This window comes from Ceratotherium simum, chromosome 17 (assembly GCF_057802395.1).
Source record: "Ceratotherium simum simum isolate JZ-2026a chromosome 17, ASM5780239v1, whole genome shotgun sequence".
Taxonomy (NCBI): Eukaryota; Metazoa; Chordata; class Mammalia; order Perissodactyla; family Rhinocerotidae; genus Ceratotherium; species Ceratotherium simum.
The window spans coordinates 6082654-6108747 of NC_141916.1; the positions used below are offsets into that span (position 1 = coordinate 6082654).

The following is a 26094-nucleotide window of genomic DNA, read 5'->3' on the forward strand; positions in this document are numbered from 1 at the left end:
GAATTAGCTCTCTCATAGTACAGGGGAACTTAGACAAACATTCAGCTTTCACTTACCTATTTTAAAAACATTTTTTTTTTTGGCGAGGAAGATTAGCCCTGACCTAACATCTGTTGCCAATCCTCCTCTTTTTGCTGAGGAAGATTGGCCCTGGGCTAACATCTGTGCCCATCTTCCTCTATTTCTTATGTGGGATGCCTGCCACAGCATGGCTTGGTAAGTGGTGTGTAGGTCTGCGCCCAGGATCTGAACCTGCGAAGCCCGGGCCGCCGAAGCGGAGCGCATGAACTGAACCACTACACCACCAGGCCAGCCCCTAAAAACATTTTTATTAAAGTATAATATACATTCCACTGATCTATTTTTACAATTAACTGTCAGTTTAGTATGTACCTTTCTTCTGTGATGTAAGGAAAATGTTTAAAATCTCTTCTGGAATTAACCCCAGAAAAAGATTTATGTACTCAATTTAGAAAACAATTTTAGGGACTTTATAGATCACTGAAGCCCATCCATGAAAGCCCTACGGACCACATGGGCCAAAGGTTAAAAAAATACCCAACCCTCCCGTAAAATCTTACTTGGGCTTTTAGAATTCAAACTTAAATGACCGTAGGAATTCTGCTGCTCAGTTTTGTCCCTCCTTTTTAAATTTTCCAATACTACTAATGATACTATTATTTTTCCTCTTGCTTTCTTGCATAGTCATGAATAAAAATGGGGAAGTCAGGGGAAGGTACTTCTAGTAACGAAATGGGCAGCTACCACTTATAAGCATCATAAACATACAGTTACGTTGTGCCCTAAGTAAATTCAGTTAAGAGTTAGGAAAAAATTGAACTTTTAATTCTATCGACAGATTCACACAGGTTTTTTCTAGTGCATTTTTAAAAGACTCTATTTAACAGAACTAAGTTGCATGTAACCTTTTAGGAGCATAATTAAATAAAATAAATCATCCATGTGCTTATATATGCACTCCTTTAAATGGAAAATCAGGAAGAGGTAAGATGAGAAAATAAGGCTAAAGTATTTATAATAATTCCAAAACAGACTTGGTAGATTTCACTACGTAAAATTTATTTATTTTTATAAAAAATGTATAACACTGGCACCTACTCTTAACCAGTTAATTTATGGAATCACTGTCTTTTGTAGAATACACATTGGCATTGTAACAGTTTAAGGAAATGTAATGGCTATCTACAAAAATTAGTTTTGATTTGTTGTACTCCCCCCATACTTTATGAGTCGGCACACATAAAAGAAAATTAAAATTTTCAAACATTTTATATTCAGCAATTTAAAAAAAGGTACACTGTTTTCCTGCTATGGTCTTTATAAAGAACTTAAAGTTTCAAGTAAAGGGAAAAAAAAGTATTAGGATAACTGCTGTATCTTTTAACAGCATTTTTAATATAGAACAATTTGAACTGCATACAAGCAAGTTCTCTTGTTGTCACATACCTGTATTTAGGGAAACTTACACCCATTGTACAGAAAAACCCCAATACATATACTGCAGTAAGCTCAAAGCAATGTTAAAAAGACCAGTGTGAATGGCACACAGAAATTGCTTCTTTATAAATTATTAACTGGAATTCCTGATCATGAAGTAGGCACAGGGAGATCCAGTCCTTAGGGCTTTGCTCTCTGGAAGAACACCTGTAAATAAAGGGTTAGTACAATTAGTACTGATGTCAGAAGATGCCATCTTTCCCCTGAAGAATGGCTCCAAGTTACTCAGTGCTAGTCACTCTTCTGTAAAGTAAAATAGATATTTAAGACATACTTCATAAACCCGCACATAATACAAATTAAGAACTTTCTCTTCCGGACAATTTGATAAAGTCTAGAGATAATTTATGTTGACATTACTCAGTTGGGAAATTAGTGAAAATATGGTATTACCTCTAACACTATGAGATTCAAGCGGTCAGAGGAAAACATGCTCTTGACACCTTTCTGCTGACTGGCACTACTGTCCGAGTTAATGCTGGGAAATTCAATTTTCAGGAGGACACAGGTCAAAGCTCAACACAGCAGTTGTTATCCCTTAAGGAATTTACTATTTATTGGATTATAAAAAAATACTTCCAGTTCAACGTTTGAGACTATGAACGAGTAGGCTGTGTGAGGCGCTGACCCAACGCCAGGCAGCAGCTTCCGCAGTCAGGTACCTGTGACGTGAGCGCTGGGAAGAGCACGGGGTGGGCATCGAGCACACTGAGGACAAGGCTGCATTCACTGGTGCGTCCCTAGCACCTAGTAGGCTGCACATTCATGTGACAAATATGTGACTAATGTCACTCTGTGAGCAAAGGGAAGCCTTACGAGAAGGCCAGCCGTGCTTGCGGTAAGCGCACAAACATGGGTAGAATTCATAAAGGAGGGGCTGCTAATAAGGAAAAATTTTTGAGGAACAGCAAGAATAGCAATAACTGTTCCTGCAAGAGAAACCAGACAGGCAGTCTGAGATCAGAATGTGAAAAGAAAAAAACAAACCTGAATGCCAAACTAAGAAACATGAACTCGCTTTTAGTCAACAATAGGTTTATGAAGATTATGAGGAAGGGGAACGGATTTCAGAGGACTGTTGGATGTTTTCAAACAGATCAGCTTGGACAGAACCAGGGAAGGGAGACCAGAGTGAGACACCATAAGCCTCCACCAGAGAAACAGCAGGAGACAGAAAGAGAGGGCAAGAGGGAGGAAAGACTCAGCAGGGTCTAAGGGTCAACAGCCAGGAAGGCGGGGGGTGCGACGGGTGGCACAAAAGAAGGAACTTCATTTTTTCCAACCAGAAGAATAATGCTATCACTGGAAAGAAGCTGGGCTGGGGAGGAAGACATTTGAATAAATGCTGTTTGGAGCCCAAGCCTACTACAATGTACTAGATCTGCTGTTACAGACAGCTCTAACACAGGGTTACAATTTTTTGAGTCCTTTAATCCAGTTTGATTGATCAGTTATTGAACAGACCTATCTCCATGGGCACTTAGCTTTTATGGCGAAACGGGAGTGGGGAGGGTTCCCAATGATAAACAGTAACTCTCAATATTCTTCTCACAAACTCTTTTGTCAGCTGAAGCTGATAAACTTGGGAAAAAACTGACAAGGGAAGATGTTAGAACCCTAGTCAAAGGCTGGCACACTTATTCACTCAGCAAAGCCCCTGGACTTATGAGTTCTATTGAATGCCTCGGGCAAAAGAACCAGGTGGCCATTCATTAAGTCACCTGCTACTAAGCAAGTCAGCATAGTGCTTTGCCCTTAAATTTGCTGAACAAAGGTAATAAATAAAAATAAAGAACAGTTCCTTGTCCTGTCACACTGTAATTTTATTTCCAGAACACAAGCTCCTCGTGGGCAGGGAAAGTCCCTCCTGCTGGTATCTACAGCAGCTGGCACGGTCCCTGCTGCATCAAAGCAGCCATGGTGCGCTGGGTGACTGACTACCTAGGTGAGGGCAAGGAGTTCTGTCTCATGGATTTCTCTGTAAACATGAATACCAAATAAACATTCGGTACTTCTTGCCAACTTGGAGGGTTGTTTTTTCTTTTTTTTTTTTTTTTAATTCGGTGATTTTTACGAATGTAAAAAGAGGCTTGATGGCCAAATCTGAAGATTCTACTTTTTGTTCGTTTTACAATTCCAAAGCGTCACGGTAGGATGCAGCCAAGTAACTCATACTCCTGTTTTTATATTTGTAGCTCCTTTCTTTCATCTCAACATAGGCAACTGTTCTTAAAGATTCCTTGTCGCCCCAATCCTCTAGTTCCTATTCACCAAACTGTAAAAGAAAACGAGCAATTTCACATAACATTCAGTGTGCTAATATAACTTTTCTATGATCCTTTGCAGGTGCTCAGTTGAAAGGGGCTTTACAGAAAACTGAACTATAACATCTATAACTGCAGATTTTTTTTTTTTTTTAAAGATTTTATTTATTTATTTTTCCCCCTAAGCCCCAGTAGATAGTTGTATGTCGTAGTTGCACATCCATTCTAGTTGCTGTATGTGGGACGCGGCCTCAGCATGGCGGGAGAAGCGGTGTGTCGGTGCACGCCCGGGATCCGAACCCGGGCCGCCAACAGCGGAGCACGGGCACTTAACCGCTAAGCCACGGGGCCGGCCCAATATAACTGCAGATTCTTAAAGCAGGTTTTAGAGCAGAGATCCCCAAATAAGTAATAATTGGTCAAACTACAGTATAACACAGTATCCTGTAATATGTAGTCTCTCTTGGCTCTGAAACATTACCTAATTGTATGAAAACATGTAAGTTCTTCAAATACCTACCTTTAAGTAGTTTTTAAAAACTTTAGCATCAGGCTGCTGAAGTGCTTGACAAAACTCCTGGGGCGCCGGGGCGGGGAGGAGAGAGAGAAGGGAATGAATCCAGTGTATTATATTCATCATAATTTAAATCCACAGTACAGATGCTCCCTAACTTACGATGGTTCAACTTATGATTTTTTGACTTTACAATGGTTCAAAAGTGATATGCAATCAGTAGAAACCATACTTTCAACATTTTTATTTTTTTTTTTGTGAGAAAGATCAGCCTTGAGCTAACATCCATGCCAATTCTTCTCTTTTTGCTGAGGAAGACTGGCCCTCGGCTAACATCTGTGCCCATCTTCCTCCACTTTATATGGGACGCCGCCACAGCATGGCCTGATAAGTGGTGCATCCGTGTGCACCGGGATCCGAACCTGGGCTGCCAGCAGCGGAGTGTGTGCACTTAACCCTGCGCCGTGGGGCCAGTCCCCATACTTGGAATTTTGAATTGTGATCTTTCCCCGGGCTAGTGAGATGCAGGACTATACTCTCTCGTGATGCTGGGCAGCAGCAACCAGCCAGAGCTTCCAGTGAGTCCCGCAATCACGAGGGTAAACAACCGATACACTCACAACCGTTTGGTACCCATACAACCATTCTGGTTTTCACTTCCAGTGAAGTGTTCAATTATATGAGATAGGCAACACTTTATTATGTAATAGACCCTGTGTTAGATGATTTTGCCCAGCTGTAGGCAAATGTAAGTGCTCTGAGCACGCTGAAGGTCAGCTAGGCTAAGCTATGATGTTTGATAGGTTAGGTGTATTAAATGCATTTTCAACTTAAAATATTTTCAACTTACAATGGGTTTATCCAGATGTAACCCCATTGCAAGTTGAGGAAGATCTGTCTTCTTTTTAAATTATGATAAAAAACATAAAATTGACCATCTTCACCATTTTTATGTGTACAGTATAGCAGTATTAACTACATGCACACTGTTGTGCAACAGATCTCTAGAATGTTTTCACCTTATGAAATTGAAACTCTACACCCACTGAACATCTCCCCCTTTCCACCTTCCCCCAGCCCCTGGCCACCACCATTCTACTTTCTGTTTCTAAGAGTCTGACTAACTTAGATACTTCATGTACGTGGAATCATGCAGTATTTGTCCTTTTGTGACCAGCTTATTTCATGTAGCATAATGTCCTCAAGGTTCATCCATGTTGTAGCCTATGACAGGATTTCCCTTTTTAAGGCTGAATAATATTCCATTGTATGTATATACCGTAGCCCTGTTATCTGTGGGGGATACATCCCAAGACCCCCAGTGATGCTTGAAATCGTGGAAGTACTAAACCCCATATAGACTATGTTCTTTTCACTTAACGGAAGCACCTGACGGCTTCTCTTGGGCATATCAGAATCGCCAGCATTGCCACTCTTGCGCTTTGGGGCCATTTTAAGTAAAATAAGGGTTACTTGAACACAAGCACTGTGATACTGCACAGTCGATCTGATGACCGAGAAGGCTACTAGGTGACTCAGGGGCAGGTAGTGTATACAGCACAAATCTGCTGGACAAAGGAATGATTCATGTCCCGGGCAGGACGGCGAGAGATTTCATCACACTACTCACAACACCGCACAATTTAAAACTTATGAATTGTTTATTTCTAGAATTTTTCCGTTTAATATTTTCAGACTGCGGTTGACTGAGGGTAACTGAAACCATGTAAAGTGAAACCACACATAAGGGGGGCCTACTATACCACATACTCCCTTCATCCATAAATGGACATTTAGGTTGCTTCAAATCTACAGCATCCATATTATAACTTATGAAAATTAACCTGAACAGTTCCACACCAAAAAAGGTTCTATGGCATCCTCAAATGTAAGACTTGTCAACAGGCTGGTTTCACTTTTGAGAACATGGCTCCCCTGGACAAGGCTGCCCATAGCTGAGAAGGGCAAGTGGGACAAAAACTGTCTCTACAGCCGTTCTCCCTAGTATGAGGGGCGGCCGAGCAGAGCCAGATCATAAGAAAAGAGAAAATGCTCTTCAATACAACTCTGCAAAGAAGTGTCGTGAGAAAGCGTATGAAAAAGAGAAAACTGGGGATCCTCATCTTTTACAAATTATTAGGTACAAATAGAATAATTTTGTTTCATTTAGCAGTCTGGGAGAATATAAGCTATTCAAAACCAAATGGTGTATTGCTATTTTTGATGGGCATTAAGATCACATGAATAAATAGTATTTTATTGTTCTCATAAAATTAGTTTATTATTTTACTTTTATACCAAGTTTACTGATAACTGAGAAAACCCATTAATATTTCTAAAGTTAAAGATGGTATGTCATAAAATAAGAGATCATAAATTCACTAAAAATGAGTTTTATGATTACGCTTATGTGAGATGTAGCCTACTTTTCATTCAGTTTTTTCAAGGACAATGTTGATGAAGAAACAATTCTCAGAATCTACACAAGCGATTCTAACTCCAGTTTTAATTAAAACTTTGATACCTCATTACATCTATGTGAAGTCTGGATAACTAGATGCCAAGAAAATAACTGAATTCCATTACACAAATGACTCTGTAACAGTGCAAAAGTATAAGACAGCTTTCTAGTCCCTTACCTCAAAGTACAGCTTCAGATTTACAAATTAAGCACTGATAAACTCGGCACACGTGAAATGAACCACCTGGCACAAACCTTCCGAACAGAGGCTCATGTGCCGTAGTCCCCGCTGGCAGTCTGGGGGGCCTGAGGGACTGCTTTTAGAATGTTTTTTAAAATGCATTTATAAATTACAAAGAAAACTAATTATAATGAATTATGGGTATCAAAAACATTTTTGATATGTGGTAGAATAATAAGACAGATAAGGTCTAGTGGCATATCTTAACTCATAATTTCAAAATATTGATGAGTATAAATAATATTTCGAGATCTCTGGAACAAGAAATGTGATATGAAAATATCTGTGATCTCTATTCGTGACAAAGTCACCAGCAATGCAAATACTACTGTGATTTGTCACCTACACAATGGTAGGAAATTAAATTTCTGTTAAAGGTTAATGAAAATAAAAATACCATTTTTCCCATTCAATTACACAGATCCCCTGAAGTTTGGACCCTTGCTATCCTATACATAATAAAACATCAAGGTGAACGCAGTTTGGCTTTCTTCAATCAAATTTAGATTGAATTACACGGTCATATTTCTTTAATTAAATTAAGAGGAAAATATGCTAGGACAGCTCTTACCTGAATTATCTCTGGAGCTACTTGCAAGGAGGGCAGGTATTCTTGTTGAAGATACTGAACACATTCTGGGCCCTGAAAATTAAAAGATAATTGTAACTAAATTATTTTCTTCTTTGACATTAATAATGATTAAACACAAACTGGAACAACATGTATATATAACTTAAAACATAATATGGGATTGTGATTAAGAACACAGACTCTGGAGCCAGACTGCTTTGGTTTGAAGCCTGGCTCTGGCAAATTTTTGGTAACTTGGGCAAGTTACTGAACCTCTCTGAGCCTCGGTTTCCCCATCTGAAAAATGGAGTTATTGTGAGGACTGGATGAGTTAAGAAATGTAAAGCTTTTAGACTAGCACTTAGTATTCACTACGTGTTAACATTACTTAGTGTTATGTGGTGCTAAAGGTGAAACAATCTTCTTCTAAATGCAGCAGGTCACAAAGCCAGAGCCTTCCATGCACAGAAAGGAGACAGCAAGGAGGTCCTCCTATTCCACTGGGTGGACTACAGCGTGTCTGTGGGTGCAGGAAGGGAAGCCTTTGGGCAGTGCCAGCATAATGACCATCTTTAGAAACTAAAGTACCAGCAAGAAATATCAAAATGATAGGTTAGGAGATAATAGCAATAAAAAGGCACTTCCCTTTTCCTGTTCAATAAACTAGGGAACAGGAATTTAGTAGCAGGGTGAGGAGACCAAGGCCCAGAAAGATAGGGTGATTTGCACAGTGTGCTGTTGATAAAATTGGTACAAAAAGCAGAATTCTAAAACCATTGCTCTTCATTGCATCTTCTAGTACTTCTAGATGCTAAAAACTATAGTATTCTGGTGTTCTTGATAAACTTGGTGGAGGGATGGGGGAAGAACTCCACAAACTAAACCCTACTCCTGCCCCTTCTCAACAGCCACAAAGGAACTTAGGAAACACTTGGAAAGAGTTTTCCTATAGCAATGCGTTTCTGAGAGGATGGCCTCAAGCAAATGTAAAAAAAGCAAAAAAAAAAAAAAAAAAAAAACCCAGCTAATTTCACTTTCAAACTTGAATATGACTTAAAGGCTTTAATATGTTGGTGACCCCCAACCTGGTCCCACTGAAAGTAACAGTCATCCAAATGAAGTCAATCCATCTCTCCTCCTCAATGAACTTCCCTGCATGAACACCTGGGTTTCCTATTGAATATTACTGCTCCTGAATCCAAGGATTTCTGTACGTTCCCTCCTCTACCATGACTCCGGGCCCTCTAACCCAATGGATCTAGGTCACAATTTAACGACCTTTCAAAGGAAACCTGTTCCTCATTGAGGGGAGGTAACATTGCATTGTTTGTCTGTTTCTCAGAGTCTTTCTACCTTTTTCTTTAGTGCAGTCTCCCTATACTTAACCGCCCCCACACCGCTCATCACCTCATGTAACCCCACTGTTATCACTTAAAAATGGAGCAGAGGTTTTTTTAATCAGGAAAAGTAAACTTGTACCTCATGAGGAAGTCAGTCAAGTGAATAAATGAGAAAATAGAACAATGAAGCAAAACATTTTCAAACATAATATTCAATTTGATTCAATTCTGTGTATGTCTAAACAAGAGCTTCTAAGAACAAGACAAATACTTCTGAACTATAAACACTGTTCTGTTTCTTGTCGTTCCATCCTCTTTGACTCTCTAGCATCCAACAACATCAACCAATCTCCTCTCTCGTGCCCCTCTTCCTTTAGCTTTCACACCTTCCCTTCTACCTGTAGCTTTCTCTTGACTCTCGCTTTAGCCGAGGTTCCTTCTGTCCTGGTCTCAAAAGTCTCCTTCATTCCTACCTCTTCACCTTGACCAACTACACACTGAGGACTCCAAAATCAGTATTTAGTCCTAACTGCTTCAGACCCATATTCCAAACTGCTCTCAATGTTTTTTCCATCTAGCTATCTACCCTACTGCCTTCCCCACTTTTCACATATAACACACATAGTCCCATTTTAGTTTTTAGCTATTACTTCTGCCTCCGTACTTTAGCTAAACAGGATAACACTATTTTCTAGGAATCTAGCACGCAGCACCTGACCTGTCTTCATAACCCACTCAACTTTGCCCACCAGGCCAGCTCTTCCTCATGTCAGTCCAATCAATCTACATTTGTTTTAAGGTCTATCAAAAAAAAAAAAAAAAGAAAAGAAAAAAAATCACCTCTTTCTTACGGCTTTCTTAGATTGACTTCATAGGCAAAACTGCTCATTCATCTTTAGTCCCACAATATTACATTTAATATAGAGGGACTAATTTGATATATTTCTATTAAAGTACTTACTCAACCCATCCCACTGAGTTGTTTATGACTGGTGTCCCCTGATTCTAAGCACTACAAATACTGGGGGACTTTTTATTCATCTTTATACAGCTCCCCTACTGCCCCCACAGCCCCAAAACACATACCTCTCACCCTAGTACACAGCAGACACAGAGAAAATGCAGCTGAACTGAAAACCCTTCAAATCTCTATCAGAATCAGAAACTCAAGTTCAAATGAGGGAGTGAGCTGCATGGAGACTGATGACCAAGAGCTCATGCTTGTTTCTAGGGGGTGAGGGGAGTGGACTGCAGCCATGTGGGCATGCCAGTCCTGTGTGGACATCCTGGCTTTGAGGGAAGTTGGAGATAGAAATTTTTGTTAAAAAAAAACCCAACTTATTCAAAAATACTGTATAAACCAAGCAACATACCAGCTAAATTCAGCCCCAAATCACTTATGATTTATACAAATGATTAGACTGACAAAGAGAACAGAACGTTCTACAGCAGTGACGTGCTCTAACTACTTGTAATACTAAGAAGCTGGAGAAATCTGTCTGTGAAGACTCTACTAGATTGTGAAATCCGGATCTTGAAATTCTGGTTAAGATTTTCCACATTCTTTGTCAACCCAAAACAAACATACATTTTAACCTTCCTGTTACCCAAAACATGAAGAACAATGATGGATACTGCTACTTTCAATCAACCCCTCCCTCATAGCCAAAAATGTCAGAGTGGAAGTTAATTAACTTTTATAAAAGATACAGCTTTCAAGAACAAGATGAGGCCAACACAATTAAACCATAACGCATATACACGTGAGATAGAGATGACGGGGCCAGAGTCCAAAGCTCACCCGTTTGAGATGAATTGTCTTCAGCGTCACTGCACACTCAGATAAAGCCTGAGAAAAACAAGTTTAATTTTTAATAGAGTCGATTCTCAGTTACTGATCCAACTTTTCTATTTCCCCGGCCACTGCTCTTGAACATTACTTCCAAAGAAGAGACGGAGGAAGGGAAGGTCACAGGCAGATGGAATAAGTGGGTTGGACAGAAAATGAAAAAAAGAGAAAAATATGAAAGTGCTGTCTTCACGCAGTAAATTAGAATTATGAAACCTAGCTTTGACTAGGTCGTGGGGAAGAGAGTAGAAGGCAGCTGCTTTATGTTCAGTGTTTGGAAGATGGGATTTGGGGAAACCATTGTACGAGGAAGAGAAAGTTACTCTTAACGGTTAGAAGAAAACCAATACGCACAAGTTTTAGAACGAAAGCAGTAATAAGAAACTACTAACTCAGTCGAGTTCTAAAGAATGTTTCTATTATGTACACTTTCATGGTCCCCAAAAGAGTCTTGGTTGTTAATACTGGAAGAGCTCGATTTTACACATTCAACTTTAGCATCGGGATTCATAAGAATCCACAAAAGGTCCAGAAAGTAACATCAACCTTTTAAAAATGAATCCTAATTTGAAATTTTATATATATATATATATATAAAGGCAATGAAACCTAATATAATCAGCCTGATATTAAGAAGAAATTGTGAGTTAGAACACATGAGATCTACACAAGGTGAACCAAGATTCCTGGATGCTTACCAACACTGTTTGTGCATCTGCCAGGTCAAAGGTTTGTTTTAAAGGCGCTAGGAAACAGGCGGGGACAATGTGCTTATAAACAAAATCAGCAAATCCCACTGGTCCATCTTTACCTCCTGTCAAGAGAATTCAAATTTTCATCTTGTATAAAAAGAAAGTCAATTAATTTATCACTGGGGAAAATTAACTCTCAGCTCCCGTCTGTGTTAGGGCCAGGGTCCCATTTCATCTCTAAGAGTCTTAGGAAACAGGCTGAGGAATGAAGTTTAAAGAAAAACCACCTTACCCCAGAGTTCCACCAGCTTGGAGAGGATGATAAAGCATGTTTTCTGTGCAATTGGATCTGGATATTCCACGGCTCCTTGAATGACAGTCACCAGCACTCGTTCCACATTCTCTGCACCTGGATAGAAAAAAAACTTGAGTTCAGTTTCAAAAAGAACTAGAAAGGCAACCTGAAGCTCTCACTTCATATACAGTAACAAGACAAAAGCATTTAAAGAGTTGATAAGATCCCTCAATTTTTATTAACTCAGTTCCTAAATTTTTTTTTTTTCCTTGGTGAGAAAGATTGGCCCTGAGCTAACAATTGTTGCTAATCTTCCTCTTGTTGCTTGAGGAAGATTGTCCCTGTGCTAACATCCATGCCCATCTTCCTCTCTTTTGTATGTGGAACACCACCACAGCATGGCTTGATGAACAGTGTGTTGGTCCGTGCCTGGGATCTGAACCCACGAACTCCGGGCCGCTGAAGCAGAGTGTGCAAACTTAACCACTACACCACTGGGCTGGCCCCTCAGTTCCTAAATTTTAAGCATAAAACTTTGAAAAATCACTATTCCCTTGTTATCTTGCCCCCTGGATTTCCTATATAGCAAAATTCTTTATGTTGATCTATACAGTCCCATTTATTTTTCATTTCAAAATGGCAAATTGGCCAGCAGGACTCAATTGTCAGGTCAAATCTGGCAAGTAGCCGCCATGCTATAAAGAACCCATTAAAGAACCTGCCTTAGGAAAAGGGGAACTGAATACAAATTAACTTCAAGGTCCTCTACGTGAAGCTGATTCCTACCCTGATACTAACGAACTCTTATCCTAGGGGCCAACATACAACCACTTCAGAAGTTCAGTGTTTACTTCAACTAGCTCTTGCTCACATAGATGTATAACTGTGACAAGGACATTAGCAGACAACTCAGGCGTCGCTTTCGCCCTGACCTTGATTTGCTATGACTTCGCTCATTCCACTGCCCGTGACTGTCTGCAGGAAAGCAAAATAACTCCTCCGCAACATCTGCTTCTCTAAAGCGGCAGACTGGTCGTTTTCTTCTGCTGGTCGGAGCAGCACTTCAAAAATTGCATGAAGCAGAGGCATGAACATTTGTTGTAAAAACGGGGATACCTGTACCTGAAGATAAGAAACAACTATTACTACTTCAGAAATGAGTAAGAAAATCATTAATATGAAACGTACAAAAAACATGTTTTACATAAAACCTTTGCCCAGAGTTTCCATGTAGGATATATATTTACATAATTTAGTTAGCAAAGATCAATGTTAAGACAAAATCTACATAGCATAAACATTATTGAAAGCCTCAAAATGGTTAAGTTGAACCCACTTCCTACAGTTCAAGATTCACGTTAAAATAATACGGAGTCAGACATATTTCACAATCGAATATTGCCATGGATTATTTTCAAATTTAAATTCACAAGAAATAAATTCTATTGCTAAATTATAAATGAATTTATATGATTGAGCTCTCAGACTTTACATGCCCTTGGGCAAATTCCTCAATTTTTCTGTGCCTCAATTTTCTCATCTATAAAATACCTATCTCCTAGGGTTGTTACAAGGATCAAATAAATTAATGTATAAGAACATGCTTACAAGAGATTTTGAACACAGAAAGCACTACAGAAGTGTTAGCCATTTTTATCAGCCAGCTTATACTTGGGTTAAATTTCCTTATATGTAACACTGACTTTAGTACATTTAATTACTTTTAAACTCCTGCTTGGGCACCCAAACTACAATGTTTTTTATTTACCTCTTTAGATATTTAGTACTCAATGCTGCTTTATTTGCTTTTCTAAAACACCAGAATAAAAGTTTTCTTCTGCTGCACAGAACAGATAAGGCCTATTTTTATTAAAACATCTATGTGTCAGGCAGTGTTGTAGACTTTGGGGATGATAAAAATACATATGATCCATGTCCTCAACTAACTCATATTTTAAAAATACCAATCGGCAAACGCCAAAATATGTCTAAAGATAAATACATCTAATCTTTAAGTCAGGAGATTCTCTGAGCTCTGAAGGTTTGTGGTACCTTAAACTTGGCTGTAATCTGGTTGATGAGAGGAATGAACTCCTGCAGGTCTTTGGCCTCACAATCTTTGAGCATGTGTTCTGAGGCAGGAGGGATGAAGGGCAGAACTTCCTCCTCCAGGCAAATGATCATGCGATGAAGGAAAGTGCGAACCCCACTTCTGAGAACATCCTTTTGTAGGGGACAACTGAGGGCCGGCAAGAATGTCTGTAAACAGTCCAGGTAAACTTCGGAACAGCCACATTGTTTCACAGTCTGCTTGTTGCTGAAAGCTTTGCTGGTTCGACTATATAAGCAAATCAGACAACTAGTTTAAAGTTTATTCTTTACAAGTTTTATGGAGTAATCAAAAACAATGCACAACAAATTATGAAACTGATGAAATGAAGAAGCCAATTCCTTATTTTCCAGGTCACAATTACATCTATCTTTAGCTAATACAGTTATTTGTAAACTATTGCTTCTAGTTACCTTTCCAGAAAGGGCTCAAATTAAATGAAATGAATGAGATGTAGTTAATACAATCCCTCTAATGTGAGTCCACCTTAATGTTTTACTAAGATCCTGACAGAGTATGCAGAAAAAAGAAAAAAAAATCTACTTACTATGACTAGGCTGTGCTAGACGATCTGCAAACTACCCATGTAAATTTAGAATCAAGTTATTTATACAACCTCTAATATTAGCTTTTGCACTGAAGTCTTCTGTAGAGCAATTTCTCTATATAGCTTCTAATTAGCAATCACTACACCTTTCACCCTGTAATTGTTTGCCAATAACAAGATGGGGAGAGAGAAAAACAGCAGCTTGAGTGGTCTTCAGGACACAAGGCAACAGCTAAGAAGCCTCAGATCTTCTCTTTAAGGTACCAAGACGGATCCAAGATGTCTCAATACGCCATTGGTATACAAACACTTTAGCTAATCCCCTTAAATACACGATGAGTTTATATCAAAGAAGTCAGAGGAGTTAAGGTTTTAGACAGTTGTCAAGCCAGAAATGCAGAATGTTATGTGATCCATTGCCTTCTTCAGCTAAATATTCTAATTCACTGAATTCAGAAAAGGAACATGTGTGCCCAATTCTAAAAAGATCCAAGTAAATGGTTGTGTGTGTGTAGAGATGATCACCTTACAACTTTAGCTGCGATCACACTCACCTGGCAAATCCCACAGCATGGTTGAGACAGTCTGCTAGAGACGCCTGCCTTTCTTCGTCTTGTGCCAGCATCAGTTTTTCTAACAGAATTTTAAACTTCTCCATGAGTGGAGTCAACAGATTCCTCATTAACGCCTGCTTCCGCTCCGCTGGGTATTCACTGTTAACAATCAGCACTCCAGCTGTCTCATAAATAAATAGCTGATCATCGCTGCTCAACAGAGACTGGTAACCATTCTCCTAAAAGGAAATGCAGTCTGATTGCAGTTTTTCTTTGTTCTGTTCCTCTCATTTAAGCAGAGTAAGTGCAAGAGGGACAGACAAGAGATGTAATCTATCACATCAACTCATCATTAAAAGTAGGTCGAGTACTTATAAAAACAAATTTTCTCCCAGGACCATATAATGGAAAGAAAACTGAATCAGAGGTCAAAAGATCACGGGTCTAATTCTATCCCTGACAAGACTTTGCAAATGGTCATATAAGACAATTATTAGTTAATCTTCTCACTTGTTTCCTTTTGTAAAACTCTTATTTGTAAGATTACGAGGCTAAAAGTGAGATGTACAAAGATGCTTTGAGTGTTAGTACAAAGGCCACACAGTTAATACTTTAAAGAGTGTTTAAGAGTTGAATAACAACAAAACCACACAATCAATACACACACACACACACACACACAAGTCATTACTTTAGAACATCTGAAAATAAGACTGCAAATGAAAACAACAGATCTCATTCAAGCACAAGCAAACATCCCATATACTAGCCAATTTTTATTAATGGGTTTTGTTATTTTTTACATTTACTGTTATTTTTTACATTTATGCAGAGAGACCAAGAGGATGGGGAAGAATATCAAAGGCCCCTCTAGGTCCAACACTAATGTTCCCTGTTAATAAATTATATACACAATGTTATAACTCATTATGATCTCAATAAAATAATTGAGAAAAAAATTATATAAAAACCTAGTCTTAAAACAGATAAATTATGTGGTAGTCTTATTATAAAAGAATTCCTCTCTCTTAAAGAAGAAATGTCTCTATATAGAAGTAACTAAAGCATTGATTAACTACCACTGGGACTGAGCCCTGCCCTAGCAGTTGAGGACACAAAGATAGAGCAGCTGTACAAATATAAGGTGCTCGAAAAATGAGCACTCACAACCCTACTGAGCAGTCAACATTCGGTAAAGGCAATGTGAACCGGGTCTTTTCATATACTAAAAAAGATTACAGGCTCAGTACAAGTCCTGTTTATATGTACTGTACGAAAAACATGAAAAATTCCCAATACCACTAAGATAATATGGCTAAATATGGCTTTTTGAATGCCCAAGTCTTATGAATGAGTGTGAACTGCCAAGGAAAACTGGCATAACCACTGAAATACTTATTCATGTGTAGGTTTCTAGAGTATGTAAGCAAAGGTAATTTAACCATATAATTCACTAGTAACCTTTCATGCAGCGAAATTACATAACCTTTGCACCCTAAATACCGACACTTAGTTAAAAAAACAAAAGTATTAATTCATGTTTAAACACTTTTCAAGTGGCAGTGCTAGTAATAACTTATCAAAATGAAAAAAATTAGTCAATGTCAGTATTTTGCTTTACACCCAAAAAAATTTTGTATCAGTCAGGGCTGGCCCCGTGGCATAGCGGTTAAGTGCGTTCACTCTGCCCCTGGTGGCCCGGGTTCGGATCCCAGGCGTGCACCGATGCACCGCTTGTCAGGCCATGCTGTGGTGGCATCCCATATAAAGTGGAGGAAGATGGGCACGGATGTTAGCCCAGGGCCAGTCTTCCTCAGCAAAAAGAGGAGGATTGGCATGGATGTTAGCTCAGGGCTGATCTTCCTCACAAAAAAAAAAAAAGCCAAAACAAAACAAAAAAAACATGTATCAGTCAAAATGTGCTTACAAAATATCTCAACTTAAATCTTTCTAGACACATGGACACCAAAATATTTAGATCAACTAGCATTAAAATTTGTTTTTACTCTAAGCCTGAAGATACACAGAAAAACTTCAGTCTAATAGTTAGCAGTCACTGAGAATGGCCAGTATGATCACAGTGCTAAATCGAGAATAATTCACAACTTGAATTTTTCCTTCTCCATCAAATGCTTCACCAACATTTAACAGTACAGAGAGAGCAGACCATATCTGACACTGCCCGATTTATCAGTCAACTCTTGATCCCTACTTCTATTACTAGGTTTTGCTTATTATACCTCAACAGAGTTTTGGTAAACAGAACTAACCAACCTTTGCATGCCTACCCCTCACCCCCATTAAAATAAAATGCCCACAAAGGCATTAACACTAAAGGCTAAAGGCATATGATATGCGGCCTCAATATTTGGGGAAAACTTATAACTTAGAAGGATACTTACAGGTGGAGAAAGCTCTAATAAATCTTGTATTCTATTCAGAATATCCTCAATGAAAGGATTCATTTGTTTACTGAATAAAGGCAAAAAGGAAAATCACAATTACTCACATAATAGTGCTTGAAAAATTGCTAAAATACCGAATTCCCCTTAAAGGCAGAACTAAAAAAAGTTCAGCTCTAAGCTAGTCACATGGGATTATTAAGACTAGCTATGATTTTTATAAATTACAACCATATAAGCCTAAGAACAAGTAGTTTTCTTTTTTTTTCTGTTTTGTGAGGAAGATCAGCCCTGAGCTAACATCCGTGCTAATCCTCCTCTTTTTGCTGAGGAAGACCGGCTCTGAGCTAACATCTATGGCCAATCCTCCTCCTTTTTTTCCCCAAAGCCCCAGCAGATAGCTGTATGTCATAGGTGCCCATCCTTCTAGTTGCCGTATGTGGGATGCGGCCTCAGCATGGCCGGAGAAGCGGTGCGTCAGTGCGCGCCCGGGATCCGAACCCAGGCCACCAGTAGTGGAGCTCACACACTTAACCGCTAAGCCACGGGGCCAGCCCCGAGAACAAGTAGTTTTCATACCAAAAAATGGTACTAGTAAAGAACAATACAATACAAAACAGATTAGGTTAAAAATGTATTTCCAAGGAACATATTCTTTAGAATTTCAAGGACAGCATACAGTGACTCATGGCAATAAAACTGCTGGTTAAATAAGTAACTAATGTCATTAGTGATGGCAGGTGTTACATATAAAAGTATGCAAACAGATCACTTTTTAATGATGAACAAAGTACCTGGCTAATGAGAAGGAAAAGAAGTCATAACATCACGATACAAAAAAGAACACCTGATAAAAAAAATGCCTTAGCAAATAATTTGTCTTATTTAATAATTTTAAAAATGAGAATTAAAAGTAATAGCTGAAATTTGGTACTTACTTGAGAGATTTGACAAATCTAGAAAACAGGTAAGCAGTTCTGCTCCGTACTTTTGCGCTAGAATGCCGGAGACCCCTGTGATCTAAGAAAGCCATCTAAAGAAACAGAGACATCTTTACTCTTTCTGCACTTACTTAAGGCTTTATTGCTATTGTCTGGATATATTTGTGTTCACATCAAATTTTACTTCCTAATCCTAGGAGGCAGGAACCAGGTATATATGGTATTCCCATACTATACACAAACAGACTCTGGAGGCTTAAAGTCTTGTTTCAGATGACTGATTACACAGAAACTGTCCTTTTTAAAGAAATGGAGGTAGGGTTAGTTTCAGCGTGTTCAAGACGTTTTGGATCTGGAAAAGGTTATAAAAGTTAGAATACTATCTGCTTATTAGCTGAAATACATGGAAAATAACAAAAAATGAGAGTAAAACGAATACTTACCAGTACACATGGAATGTGTTGAGGTTCAACTGTGAAAAACTTTTCATATCTAACAACAGTTTCGAAGAACTCCAATGTCACAGACGTGTGCTGATAGGAACTTACTCCTGATGTTACCAGCTGGAGCAGGAAAAAGTCAGGAAATCCATCCTTATTTATTGCAATGTCAAGATGCCCCAGTATTAACAGATACTAAGCTATAACAATTAAAGAACTCCCATTAGCTTATAGTGAAAACAGAAAGTTATAGTCAAAATAAATTATCTTCAGTATACTTACAGTTCGCATCATATCCTGCAAAGCACTAGCTTTTGAAACATCCCCTGAGAAGTGAGCACCGTGAGATACCGGAAGAGCTTCTGCCAACATATACAGCAATCTTATTGCTACTTCAACCTCCATAAACCGTGTCGTCTGCCAATTCCTACCAAGGTATAACACGTCAGTGAAATCTGAACACAAACTTTTCACACAACTAGTGATACACAGGATACAAGGACATCAACAAAAACCTCTTTCATTATTAAAAAATCATACAACTGATAACTTTTCCAGGCAACATAATTTACATCACAAAAGTAAAAATAACTGATGTAATTCATTTTATTGTTTATGTCATTGTTTGCCCCCCAAGGATCACGATAAATCAGAGACAATGTAAAAGCAGTTTCAGACATACACGTAAGATCTTAATAAGTAATATAAATAAGTTATGTGAATCACTTATTGGAGACCACCATCAGGGAGAAAAGGAAAGAGGTGACTTGTTACAGAAACAGTAACAAACTTACTGCAGTGTAGAACTAAACACTCTGCGCACAGAAGCCAGCAGTAACTCTGGGGAAACTTGAGCGAGCCTGTCCAACAGTAACTTCAGCTGTTTCCTATACTCTACAAACATAGCTTCATCTTCACCCTAAGATGTATTTTAAAATTCTCATTTTAAAAACTTAAAAGACCTTAAAATTCATGTAAATAGTGAGTTCTTATTAGTTTTCTGCATTTACAAATTTAATACATACTTTTATTTTTTTCATCAATATTTATTTATACAGGAAAACTTATCATGCTTAGTGGCCTCTCCCCTCCTGCTAACAAATAAGACTTCCTGAACACAGCCCTAGACCTCGAAAGCCTAAAGCCAGAAAGAGCATGAGGAAGAGGTTAAGGACGAGAGTCTAGAGCTGGAACAGGTTCCCAGTGGGCTTTACGAGACTTCTGGCACCTTATTTATACTCCTTGTAGCTCAGTGTCGACTGTAATATTGTACGATTGAAGATATTATTTGTAGCGAGCCTGGCAGTTCGTAAGTGCGCTATGTGTTGGTCATCACCACTATCATCCTTTTACAGTCCCAAGTTTCTGAATGCCTGAGGTGGGGTAGAACACTGTAGCACACAGCCGGAGTACACGCCATGACTGAGCTGCCAGAAAGCCCATGATGGCCCTTGTGTTTCAGGAGAACCTGACTCTCTGGCAGCCCTGGACAAGACTTTCTCACCAGAGCAAGTCCAGACACATAAGTGCCTCATTCCCACTCTCCCACAGACACATGATCTGAGGTCCCCAACCGGGCCTCAACTCATCACTCTTATTAAATACAAAGTGAGATACGATCACCAATAATATTGTCAATATTTTACACAGTTCAATGCTACAACATGTTTTTCAAAAGGGTTGTTTTAAAAAGGGACAAAATACCAAAAATGAAGAATTATGAGGCTTCCATTAATTTCACCTAAGGTCGAGGTCAATATGAACAAGACTAATTAGTGAAATAGCTCTTGTTTCAAAGGACCCTAAAATAACCAAAACTTGAATTATTAATTTCATGTACATAAACAGTAAAATTAAAACTGATTTCTCCTCTGTGAGAAATTCTTACCTCATTTTCAAAGTTATATTCTTCATCATAAGTCAATTTTTTCATAACGGCCAACATGATTGCCTAAAATTAAGAATAAAGTATCTTTTGTCAATTAGTCTCCTTTAATTTGATAGACTTTGAAATTAAGCTATATTTCAATGCAGGCTGCAGACAGAGATTCTATCATTGGTTTAAAAGAAGCAAGAAGTCAATTACCTCTACATTAGCTTTTTGCTGATCCGAGAGCACTGTGAGCTGTTAAAAAATAAGCAATAATTTATTAGGTTTCCTAAAGTTATACCTGCTTATCAGGACATTTTTCTGATTAATTAAGATCTTCTAAAACATGCACAAAACCTTTCTGGAGTGCAGGCTGGCAGTCCCTTTCTATACTTAAAATGTACCTAACCTAAGAGCCAGCAACTCCTCTTCTAGTAAAAAACTTGACATGCAGGCAGACGTAGGTAAATTTAATTTTTAAAGATACTTATTGTGCATTCAGCAGAGAAGCAGGTTAGAGGACAGTAAAGTATGATTTTCCCTTATTTTTAAACAAGGCAAAACAAGCCTAGTAATCTACTGAGATAAACAATGGGATTACCAACAGTGACTTTAAGTTTCTTCATACCTTTCCACCGTGCCTAAAATTATTTAAAGTGCGTGTGCAGACGTGTGTTACGTTCACAACAATAAAAGAGAAGCTAAACTCAGTTTGGAAAAACATAATTTTAAGCTTGCCTTGATTCAACAAATCCAATGTAAAGAAAATAGGAACGGCTCTTTCATCTAACGTCATAATGAGAAGTTACTAATTCTTTAAAAGGCTACATGCTATAATATGGAGACTAATATCTTCTACATTTTAAGTTCTTATTGGAAGCAACTCTCTAGTGGGAAATTTTTAATTGTAAAAATTTGTTTATAAGAAACGATGTACATGTAATTAAAATAATGAACCATGTGTAACAAAATTTCTACTGTATTTAGAAATAAACACAGATTCAAAATGAAAAAATTACCTAAACCTATAACTAATTCTGAAGCCTGTTAGTCTAGGGAATTTTAGAACCTAGCCATTCCTGTTTTCTGGCTAAGGTGCTAAAAGGAAAAAAAAAAAAAAAAGATAGAAATATATTAATATTTAATAGTAAATATTGTTAGGTAGTAGAATTATGGGTATTGTCTTATTTTCATTTTTCCTATATTTTCCAATTTTCTATGGCTCTTTTATATTATCTACTGGACAAAAAGATCAAAACAAGGATTTACCTGTTTCAAAATATGAAGATAATCATAACAAAATCCAATAATGTTAGAAGAGATGTCGTCATCCTCATGAATTAGTAGCTGTAACATTAGCGCCACTTTTGTTTCAATAGCTTGTAGTGCCTCTTGGGCATTCTTGATATCTCCATTCTTAATTAATTTAGTCCAGCTAACTATCAAAGACTGTCCCATTCCATTTACCAGCTTAGAAAATCTAGCCAGGAAGTCAACATCTTCTTCCTATATGCAATCAAGACAGAGCTCAATTGAAAACCTCCCACCTAAGAGTAAGAGGGACCACTCAAAACTTTAGTATGAACCAAGTGCCAAGTATAGGATTCAATTTTAAACTAACATTAGACATTTAACAAGTCTACCATTTTGACTGGGGAATTTTTAGAATTTGAATTCTTCTACTATTATTATCCACTAGTATTCTTTAAACACCTATTTCTAATGATTATAGTCCTGGAGACATTGCCAGCTTTATAAAGATTTTATTTATTTATTTATTTTCCCCCAAAGCCCCAGTAGATAGTTGTATGTCATAGCTGCACATCCTTCCAGTTGCTGTATGTGGGACACGGCCTCAGCATGGCCAGAGAAGCGGTGCGTCAGTGCACACCTGGGATCCGAACCCGGGCCACCAGCAGCAGAGTGCGTGCACTTAACCGCTAAGCCACGGGGCCGGCCCCATTGCCAGCTTTATAAAAGCTTAATTAAAAAAAAGAGATCTACGGTTTCAGAACATTCTCTTGAAACTGAACTTAGTAAATACTCTCTAATAAAGTTAATGCTGTCCTATTGTGGAATGTGTAACAATTTACAACAGCCCTTTCTGACACTATTTATTTTGAGCCTTAACTGTGCTGCAAAGTGATGGAACTATTACAATCACCTGCCTATAGTCATACCGGCACCAGAGCCCAAACTCAAACTTGGATTATTTTCATTAATTATCCTTATGATGTTCTCCCATAGAAAGAGATTTTACCTTCACCATTTTAGGTTTTTTACCAGGGACTAAATAAGACAATTATTAGCAATGTAAGAAAATGCTACCATTCATCCGTGAGCAAGGAAAACAGCAGGGCCGTATTACTGACATTTCAGCTATACAAAGATCCCTTAGTAATTCTTTATCATTGTCACAGGTAAAATTAAAATAAAAACCTTCAAATTCTGTTTCTATGTTACTAATTTACCACACTCAGAGGCCTCACTCTGTCAGGGCTAACCTCTAACAGCTCAAATGAATAATGATCCACAAGTATGGTAAAAGTATTTGTAATTATTGAGTCTACTTTTGGTCAAAATGCACTGTCATGTAAGTAGTACAGTTCCTTGCTATTCAAAGTATGCTCCACGCACCAGCAGTTATCAGCATCACCTGTGAGTCTGTTAGAAATGCACAACTGCAGGTACCACCCCAGATCTTCAAGTTTAAGAACTGGCAGAATCTACCGTCCCTGGCAAATGCTACAGATAACATTATAGCTTTCTGGATACAATGTTTCATTATTATAATCTCAAGGAGAGTTTCCAACATTAAAAGAGAAAAAAAAAATTTTTTTTAAAGAAGGAAAAAACAATTCAAATTACTACCTATCCTTCTAACAATTTTCAAAACATTTATATAAATTTACTGACCTGGTCAATGCTGAAAAACCCAGCAGACTGTAACACTTGACACAAAGATTCTACTAGTTTCATTTTATCAACAGGATCCATTCCTTTATTTACAATTTCAAATAAACAGTCGCATGCTTCTTCCCGTAGAACTTCTATTGACATATGACCTAGCAGCATATTTATAAACCTGGGAATGGGGGGATAATATTTCAAATTTGAGTTTTACATACTGTATTTTGCAGGTTTACATTTTAAAAACATGGGTATACCTACCTATCATTGGCTATAAGGGACAAGTCTATCCAAGAGACATAAGCCCCAACTACTTCAAGGCACTGACACGTCACTTCTGAATTATTATACTGATAATTCTGCAGGATTTGGTACCATGATTCCACCAAGTTTGGAATGCACTGTTCCCTCATGGTATCTTTTATTAGAGTATTCCTACGAGCCTCCTGAAAAATGAAACAAAACCTTATATGCAATCCAAGTAGATTACCTCACAAAATAACGTTTGACATGTGAACACAGCAATTTCCTCACTGCCAAACTTCCAGATGCGTTAACACATTCCCTGCCACAGTGTCCTATTTATCAGCTCTAAAATCATATCCCGTTGCTCTTTCTAATTGCTCTTTCCAGTCTCTTCCTCAGTGGCAGACTTAATTTCTTATTAAAACACAAACTATAAATAAGCATTGCTTAGAAATCTTAAGCATGTAAAGTTATTTCTCAATGTTATGTAAACACGATAAACTACTTAAGAAAATGACAATAACTTAAATGCATGATACCCTTTAAAATTATAAACATGTCTGACATACAATGATCTTAAATTATTATACATTTGAATTCAGCTATTTCTATTATGTTCTTTAAGAATAAGAAAGCTGTATCGGGTAATGACGAAACAGAGAAAGGCTAAGGCAATGGGCTTTGTGACTGAGAATACAGAAGAACCTGGCATTATTCATAAGGAATGCTTCTTCCTCGCTCAGTGACTGTATAGCAGGAGTCAATACAGACCACGTTTCTCTACAAATTCATAGGAGAAAATCAATTTGTGTATTTCACTGGAGAAAGTGCTTACATATTTTAAAAAACACCCCTAAGTAATACTCTAATTTCAACTTACACCTGGAAAAAAATACCAACCAAGTTCCTCTGTAAAACAAAAGTCATTTTTTTAAAATGTTAGGCAGATTTATAATTATTCTTAAGAAAGTTTGTCTTAAAAAAAACAAAAGACTTCCTGCTCCTTTTATTATATGCCCATTATCTCCTACAAAATCTACACTAAAAACTAAAAACTAATGGGAAGGTACTTGCCTCTGATGTATGCACCACATCTCGATCCACCAACTCGGAGTCAACAGCCATGAGGATCCGGAGGTATAGATCGACTCCCCTTGGATTTAGGTCCACTACTGAGAGAATGTCAAAAAAAAACTTGGGCCATTTAGTGAGATATTCTGTAACAAAAAGTAAGGCGAAGACTTGGGCTGCTTTATTCCGTATAAAGGTCTTCTCTGGTTGGGGATTCAGCATCTGACAAACAGAGAAACAGTCCATGAAATTAAATGTAAATTGAAAGATTCAAACACATTGTTTTCCTATTTATCATTAATAGGCAAAAACCCACCAAACATCAACAAAGTCTAGATTAGCTGTGCAACAAACACGCTTGAAAATGACCAAACGAGTTCAGGGGCCAGATGAGGACAGTCAAGCGAACAAGGGGGCTAACGTTACTTCTCATTCTCACACTTTTAGAGAAGTTTCATGTGCAGAGTTTTACTAGTTCCTATAATTTTTTCTAAGAAGAAAAAAATTCCATTGTTTTTCTTCTAGTTGCTTGCTCTCTAAGGAAAATAAAAATTCTAGCTACACAGCTGCTTTATATGTGAAGATTCGCTAAAAATAACGAAGAAGAACATCCTGCGAACTTACTGGCCCTTTGAAAAGGGCTCTTGGTGAAGAGGCTGTCTGGGGGCGCACCTGTCAAGAGGGAACAGAAAGGCTGCTTTTGGCAGGTAGTAAAAAAAAACTTACATTTTAATACCAAAGTTTCCACAATGTGTCATGGAGAGCATGACACTTTTAGTTACTGATACAATTTTAAATTACTGCTAATTTTTCATCTACCCATGATCTTCAAAACCAGCGCTTTTTAAAAAAAGCTATGAGATCAAACGGAGGATAAATGATCTACATTTTTGAAGTTCCAAACTTGCAAAAATAAAAATTAAAATATCCGGTAATTTGAGGTACTGAATGAAATGACTATTTTACCTGAGCTTGAAGCCAAGATATGAGCGTCTCCCTAATTAGTTGTTGCTGAATAGTAGTTAGTTCTGAATATCTGTTCAAAATAGAGAAGAAAAATAATAATAGCTATATTTGATGTCTGTGGTTTCAAAAAGCAACAGCCTCATATATTTCAAAGGGAGAATTTGTATAGCACTCAATCATCTAAAATTCTGTAAAATAAACTGGTAACGCCTCTCATCACCACTTTAAAGAAAAAACACAGGTGGGAGTGGCAAGTGGGGTATCAATATCAATCTTAGTTTGATTTGTGGTT

General features: G+C 37.9%; 1 protein-coding gene across 3 annotated transcripts in view; it reads right to left on the reverse strand.

Annotated features, from left to right (window-relative positions):
• Positions 1–1059: 1059 nt before the first annotated feature.
• XPOT (exportin for tRNA) overlaps positions 1060–26094 on the reverse strand; it is a 34808-nt gene continuing 9773 nt past the window's right edge. The window contains exons 5-26 of one of the 3 annotated variants that reach the window (XM_087442082.1): positions 25803–25872; positions 25461–25508; positions 24840–25058; positions 23781–23965; positions 23526–23694; positions 21879–22115; positions 20826–20864; positions 20628–20690; positions 19534–19658; positions 19022–19166; positions 18743–18862; positions 18297–18391; positions 17359–17428; positions 14957–15195; positions 13798–14083; positions 12678–12867; positions 11743–11859; positions 11457–11572; positions 10711–10758; positions 7570–7641; positions 4303–4359; positions 1060–1665 (exon numbers count right to left, since the gene is read on the reverse strand). In XM_087442082.1, the coding sequence (XP_087298208.1) occupies positions 1639–1665; positions 4303–4359; positions 7570–7641; positions 10711–10758; positions 11457–11572; positions 11743–11859; positions 12678–12867; positions 13798–14083; positions 14957–15195; positions 17359–17428; positions 18297–18391; positions 18743–18862; positions 19022–19166; positions 19534–19658; positions 20628–20690; positions 20826–20864; positions 21879–22115; positions 23526–23694; positions 23781–23965; positions 24840–25058; positions 25461–25508; positions 25803–25872 (2737 nt within the window). In that variant the 3' untranslated portion in view covers positions 1060–1638. Of the gene's footprint in view, positions 1666–3320; positions 3794–4302; positions 4360–7569; positions 7642–10710; positions 10759–11456; positions 11573–11742; positions 11860–12677; positions 12868–13797; positions 14084–14956; positions 15196–17358; positions 17429–18296; positions 18392–18742; positions 18863–19021; positions 19167–19533; positions 19659–20627; positions 20691–20825; positions 20865–21878; positions 22116–23525; positions 23695–23780; positions 23966–24839; positions 25059–25460; positions 25509–25802; positions 25873–26094 lie in introns of those variants that run through there. The other 2 variants (XM_087442081.1, XM_087442083.1) reach the window with 2 other exon arrangements.